This window comes from Nicotiana sylvestris, chromosome 3 (assembly GCF_000393655.2).
Source record: "Nicotiana sylvestris chromosome 3, ASM39365v2, whole genome shotgun sequence".
In the NCBI taxonomy this organism is placed as follows: Eukaryota; Viridiplantae; Streptophyta; class Magnoliopsida; order Solanales; family Solanaceae; genus Nicotiana; species Nicotiana sylvestris.
Window position 1 is genome coordinate 8,820,140 of NC_091059.1, and position 6,896 is coordinate 8,827,035.

The 6,896-nt window shown below is 33.3% G+C and overlaps 1 protein-coding gene across 1 annotated transcript; it reads right to left on the reverse strand.

Moving 5' to 3' along the window:
• Nucleotides 1-3,254: 3,254 nt before the first annotated feature.
• Nucleotides 3,255-4,546, reverse strand: LOC104231538 (uncharacterized). Its single transcript, XM_009784551.2, has 3 exons — nt 4,242-4,546; nt 3,372-3,820; nt 3,255-3,277 (listed from the first exon to the last, which is right to left on the reverse strand). The coding sequence occupies exons 1-3, from the start codon at nt 4,544-4,546 to the stop codon at nt 3,255-3,257; spliced, it is 777 nt and encodes a 258-aa protein (XP_009782853.2).
• Nucleotides 4,547-6,896: the final 2,350 nt, after the last annotated feature.

Sequence of the window (6,896 nt, forward strand, 5' to 3'; positions counted from 1 at the left end):
ATGCGACACGCCAGTCGTGAACGCGATGCCTCCTCTGCCTTGACCTTCGCGAACGCAAGACACCTGACGCGAACTCGAAGAGCAAATTCCACTGGACCCCAAATCCTTATACGCGAACGCGGACAGCCTCATGCGAATGCGAAGCACAACTCCTAGCCTTCCGCGAATGAGAGGCACCTCTCGCGAATGCGAAGGCTTAATTCTGGCCTTCCTCAAATTCTTCTATGCAAATACGAGGCTCCGCTCGCGAAGAGATAATTCTTTGCAACAGCTGGGCAGATTGTTCTGCAACTTTCAAACTCCAAAATGTTCCGATTGACCATCCGAAACTCACCCGAGGGCCCCGGGACCTCAGCCAAAAGTACAAACACATCCTAAAGCCTCATTCAAACTTGTTCCAATCATCAAAACACCTCAAACAATACCAAATCCATCAATTCACATTGAATTCAAGCCTAAGTTTTCTGAAAACTTCCGAAATACGCTTTCGATCAAAAACGCAACCAAAACACGTCCGAATGACCTGAAATTTTGCACACACATCACAAATAACATAACGAAGCTACAACAACTCTCAAAATTTCATTGTGACCCTTGGATCAAAATCTCACCTACCAACCGGAAATCGCCAAAATACTAACTTCGCTAATTCAAGCCTAATTCTACACCGGACCTCCAAAACTAATTCTGATCTCACTCCTAAGTCATAAATCACCCAACGAAGCTAATAAAATCATAAAAATTCCATTCCGAGCTCATATACACATAAGTCAACTCTTGGTCAAACCTTTCAAATTCAAAGCTTTCATCTGAGACTGTTCTTTCAAATTCATTCCGATTTTCCTGAAAATCAAAACCAATGATTTAAATAAGTAATAATTCATCACACAGGGATAGTCATGCCCAAGAACTGGCGAGCAAAGTGAAAAAGCTCAAAACGACCGGTCGGATCGTTACAATTCTGGAATCGTACCGTTTACACTCCAAGAAAGAATCCATAGAAAAGGGAAAGAGTATAGGTGAAACCTTTGGTTCTCGTAATTGATCATCTTAAATGAGGAAAGCTCTAATATCAAAGATGATATTCAAGGTAGAAACAAATCAAGAGTTTCCAAAACCTCAAATTGAAGGCTTATTTGGCTAGTTCAAAACATTAAAATTTAGGATTATGTTTGACTAGTTAACTGCAATTAGCTCTTAAGTGGGCTAAAATTAAGGAAAAAATAATGTCTTCTTTAGTACTTCAAGTCTCGTCTTCAAGTTTCGTCAAGTTTACACCCCGACAAACTTGAAGTATGGGGTATTTGTAGACAATTAAAATTTTATTAAATTTAAATCCACAAGTAATTTAGATTTTTATCATATATTAAATACATATTAGTCCAAATAATATTATGGGCTAGTATAATCAGGTCGATTATTTAAATCTAATATAAATTAATTTAAATAAGAGTCCAATATATTATTGGGCTACCCCGTCAATTGGTCTTCTATCAAATGGGTTGGCCCATAAGCCTCAAGCCCAATGACCTACTAGGGATTTCTTGGAGCCTACTCCATCCCATTCCTATATAAAAGGGTTAGAAGGGTAAGGCTAGAGGGGCAAGCAAGTAAGTAGAAGGAAGGCTAAAGAAGCTCTGAAGAACAGCATCAAAGTCTCCATCCATATCTGCAACCGTCATCTGTGGTCAAATTCCAAAGGCAAACTCAAATCATAAGCGGGCGGCTTCAAATCTTCCGTTCGTGATAACCCAACACCAAATCCTGGTTCGTGACGACCTTCAAATTATTTGTGACGTCCTACAAATTTGAAATCCGTCAAGTTCAAGATCAAGCTCTCAAGCTCCTGAACCATCGTCCAAGGAGAAGAATCAAAGGACTGCATCTCATTAGATTTTAGAGACATTTTAGAGATTATAACCCCATCACTTGAAATCGAATATAATATTTGTCACTATACTTTTATCTTGATTATTATTTTTTAGGAGTGAAATTTAGTTGTTACAGTTGAATTCAATATCTTTTGGATGGAAAAATGATGATTTAATCAAATTAGTGTATAATATTTTGAAATTATGCATATTTTATAATATGAAATACAAATATTTTAAGTTGTATCTTACCTCACATCTCTTTATGAATATTTTTTGTCTTTTATTATTTCATCTTCATTTCTTCAACTTTACATTTTAATTAATTAATTAACTCTTAATATTATACTATAATCGATTTTGTTCTATTTTCTGATTTTTTTCCTTTTTATGGACAAAAATTTATATACTCTAAAATTTATGTAAACTTGAAAAGTAATTTTATATATATGATGAATTCGAAAAGAATAAAATTGAACTATTCCACTTATTATTTAATTTAAATACTTAATTAATATTTCAGGTGAATCTCATAACACTCCTGTTTAAATTAGAGCAATATTTATCATTTTCAGAAACTTACATCTATTTTTAGGTTTTGCTTTATAACTCAAAAATATTTTTCAATATTATTTGTATGATATTTTTAGAAGTTTATGCTAATGAATACATGATACACAAGCATCACATGACCCTAAGACTATGTAATATTCAAGATAACGTTTTTTATATTTGAAATATTGTTTTTTCCCACAAATTTGCTTGTGTATCTTCTATTTTTAATTTTTCTATTAGCATCTTGGTTGATCTATATTTATATTTTTTTAGTTTAGGAACTTAGATGTCAAAATATCAAAACTAAAGCTGGCCAAACCTAAAAGAGAAGGATATGTTGTATCTTTTGCATCGTCACAATTGCAATATTGTACAATTGTTTTATACGCTTATATAGTTTAATTGTAAAATTTGTACAAGGTAAAATTTTTAATGAAATAAAGCCTAAAATGTTATGATTTCTTACTTAGTCAAATAAGGAAAAATATAATAAGTAAAATTTGAGTTAATTTTAAACTCCTAAAAATTAGAAAAATAATTAAATTACCATTTTGTCTAGTATGAACTTTTTTTAAAGGATAAAAAAGGCGAACGACATTTCGCTAAAGGTCTTCGTGCTTTTAATATAACTAGTTATTATGTACGTGCGTTGCACGTTAATAATGACACCTGATGGTTTAGTCAATTCTTTATATGAAGGGACACCAAATTAAATGAATAAGATAAATATCAATAATAAAACAACCCTTAAAATATATGTATATGTAAAGCCGCTATAATTTAAAATAACAAGAAATGTTATTACATATATTAGCATAATATGGGAACTCAAACTGATTGGATATCATAGCCTGAACATGCAAAAATGATCAATTAAGTCATGTCAGTTATGACATAATATTATGCACAAATAGTCTATGAATATGCAATGTGATGATATCTTACCTAAGACTTCTTTGTAGACGATATTCTTTGTGTATGTACCATTCCGACACTTTGATTGCTCCGTCATGATAAGAACTTTCGTTGTGGACATCGATATTTCTCTTGAAAGTGCAACATATAGTTGCCCATGTGAGAAAACATGTTGCGGTAGATACAATCCAACATTCGGAATTGTTTGTCCTTGTGCTTTATTTATTGTCATTGCAAAACACAAGCGTACTGGAAATTGTTTACGGACAAATTTAAAAGGATATCCTTCATTTTCCGGAGGTGAAAGCTGAATTCTGGGGATGAACACATGCTTGGAAGTACATTGACCCATCATAATTTCTGCATGTATGGCGTTGTTGTCAAAACCTCTGCATACCATCCTTGTACTATTGCATAGGCTATTTGACGGATCTAAATTTCTCAATAACATGATGGGCGCATTTTTCTTCAAAATCAACCTATATGCAAGAGAAAATCAATTTTCAATTATAAGATTATCATCAACTCTTCCATTAAAGAAACAAAGAACTGAAGGAAAAAATAATGTGCACGAAGTAAAAGAAAACTAAAGGGATTTAGATGTCAAAATAAATTAAAATCCTCATAAAGCATGTTTTTTTAATTATTATCCTTTAAAGAATTACGAACTGTGACTGAGTGAAAGAGGAAGAAGGCATACAATGATATCTATAAAAATAAAAATATGTAATGGTTCATAATTCAATGGGAACTCTTTAAGCATTTAGAGAGTTAGAACCTAACCCATTTCAAATTTGACATAATAACGTTGTGAGAATTTTTGTGTCTGTTATATACAAATATGATAGTAATATATATATATATATATATATATAAGGAATACTGAACTTGACAACGAACCTGTGCGGTGGAAGGCCGTTTGGTGTTAATGTATTTAAGTATTCTTCCTGATAGTAGTTGTTGGTATCATCTTCTGCTGAGTCGAAACTGTGAAATATTTTGCTCTCACCAGGGAACTTGTCAATCAACATCTCATTTAGTTGATCAACATATTCATTTCTGCTAGCTAAGATAGCTCTTTCTGTCATGTACTTTGCACAACTTCCATTTTCGTTTAATGATGGAAATATTTTGGTTATTAAGCGATCTTCACCACTAATATTACCGTTGGGTTTGATAACCAATTGCTCAGGGAGGAGGATCATATCATCTTTTATTGTATGCTCTTCCCCATTGCCGATGCGAAGCAAAAAATCACTGAATGTTGTATCTATTTTTTGCTCTCATATTTCTTGTTAACTGAATTTTTCCATTTTAGGCCATAAGTATTATTTTACCAAGCTAGCATTTACAGTCTCAGCTCTCGTCGCTTTTGGAACTACTGGTAGTACTTGACGAAAATCACCACCAAAAACCATTACTTTTCCACCAAATGGTTCATCGATATCCATTATATCTCTGAAGCTCCTGTCAATTGTTTCGATAGTCTGACGTCTTGCCATAGGTGCTTCATCCCATATTATCAACTTTGCTTTTCTTATTAATTTTGCACCGCCACTTTGCTTAGACATATTCGTAATGGTAGTTTCACTTGTTTGCAGAGGTATGTCGAATCTAGAGTGAGCTGTACGACCCCCTGGTAAAATTGTTGTTGCTATACCACTTGTTGCTGTTGCTAATACTATCATACCCGTGATCTGACATTTGCAAGCAATGCACGATAAAGGAATGTTTTTCCGGTTCCTCTGGGCCCATCTACAAAGAACAATCCTATTCTACCTGAATCTACTCTTTGCAATATAGTCTTAAAAGCTTATTCTTGTTCAGGATGTAGCTTTGATTGTGTATTGAAGACTTCTTCATCCACTTGTATCGCCTTATCTTCAGTAATCTCTCTGCATTCTGAAGTAACATTATCATCTCGACTCCGATAAAGTTTTGGTAAATCATATCTTTCAACACTCTTGCCCATGCTTTCTAGGAAATAATTAATGCTCTTCAATGTGCACTGCAATTGAGTATCAGATGAACTCTCATGTATCCTTTTGAAGTCCTCTGACATATCCTCGTAATATGTGTCCCATAGTTTTCTAGTGTCTGTTGGATTACAATGTACCAATATAGTTGCAAATAAATTTCTTAGAGCTGATGGCATTTTGAAGAGAACTGCCTCACGTAAGCATTCAGAAATGCTGTTATCTGATTCTAGTAACCCTCTTTCTCTTGCAGATTCCTTGAATGTTTGGCAATCTCTTCCATTAACCTTGAGTAAGTCTTCAAATGAAAATGGTCCTTTAACATAATTCAACAATAATCTCAAATAGTATCTTTCACCTTCGTTAGGATTAGCTGCTTTATTCAAGGAAAGAAGATAAATAGATGAAATTTAAAGAAAGAAATAAAAACTTCATTGAGTGAAATCTTCAGTTCGTTACCTGTAGCAATTCGGCCAATTACAGATCTTTTTTTCCTTTTTGCCCATTTCTTTGATTGAGAGTTCCATACATAATACTCTGGAAATTCTTTGTATAGGTATATTCGTGCCTCTTCGTCTGTTAAGCATGTCTTGAAATACTCAGTGAGCATGGTTTTCTTGACATTGTCTGATGCTATAATAGTTTGCAAATTTTGCCTTTTCCAGTAGTACACTAATATGTATAAATATTACGTTAGAAATTATATATTGGATAATTTAATACACATCTGAACACAATATCTTATCTACTCGATCAATGACAAAGAGAATTAGTATTTAATAGTCAATGTAGCGTAAAAGTAACATCCCAAAATTAAATTCCAATCTTTACCAGCGAGGGAACAGTTGATATGAATGCATCAAAAACAAAGAAGATATTTGCACTATTTATGCAGATTTCTTTTTTTGACGATACAAGATAGAGAATTAATCTTTATAATCTAAAGTCTTAAACATTGGTTGGAGGTTTTCCAGTTGTATTGGCTGAGAGAGAACCGTAAATTTTCTAATACTTTGCCTGTTTTGACACCAAATCAGCTTCCCAAATGCTTATGATTTACCTTACGAATCAAAGTTTGTACTGGATAATGCCAATAAAGCATTGTAACAATAAAAATTTATGTTTTCATATCTTATTAAGAATGAGAGTTAAAAATTCATGGCAGTAGTATGTGATTGAATATATATAAGTAATTAACAGTGAATGTAAAATTAGATAACCTCCTTCTAGGTCACTATAAAGTTGATCAATAAGAGATTAAAGTTCACTGTTGGATATAAGAATTTACCTGCTTGTTTATCTGGGAGATGTAGCTGAAAGTTAATGACTGGAGGTTGCATCTCACTAAGATTGAATTCATAAATTCTTCAAAGTGCTTCCGACGGGGATATCCAACGCGCATCTTGGAAGTTTTTAATTTCATCAATTATTTTTCCCCATCATCCGACTCAATATAAACAGCGCACCTATCGTGACCTTTATATATATACTTGTACAAATACTTTATAGCCTTCACTCCGGAGCAAGCCTCAACATTGATATGACAGTTGTATCTAGTTAGTAAATAAGGATTATAAGG

Coding starts and splice junctions, on each gene's coding strand:
- LOC104231538 (XM_009784551.2), bottom strand. CDS start 4,546: ATGATCCTCCTCCCTGAGCAATTGGTTATCAAACCCAACGGTAATATT. Junction 3,821..4,241: donor AACGGCCTTCCACCGCACAG/GTTCGTTGTCAA, acceptor TCTTGCATATAG/GTTGATTTTGAAGAAAAATG. Junction 3,278..3,371: donor CGTCTACAAAGAAGTCTTAG/GTAAGATATCAT, acceptor TTGCATGTTCAG/GCTATGATATCCAATCAGTT.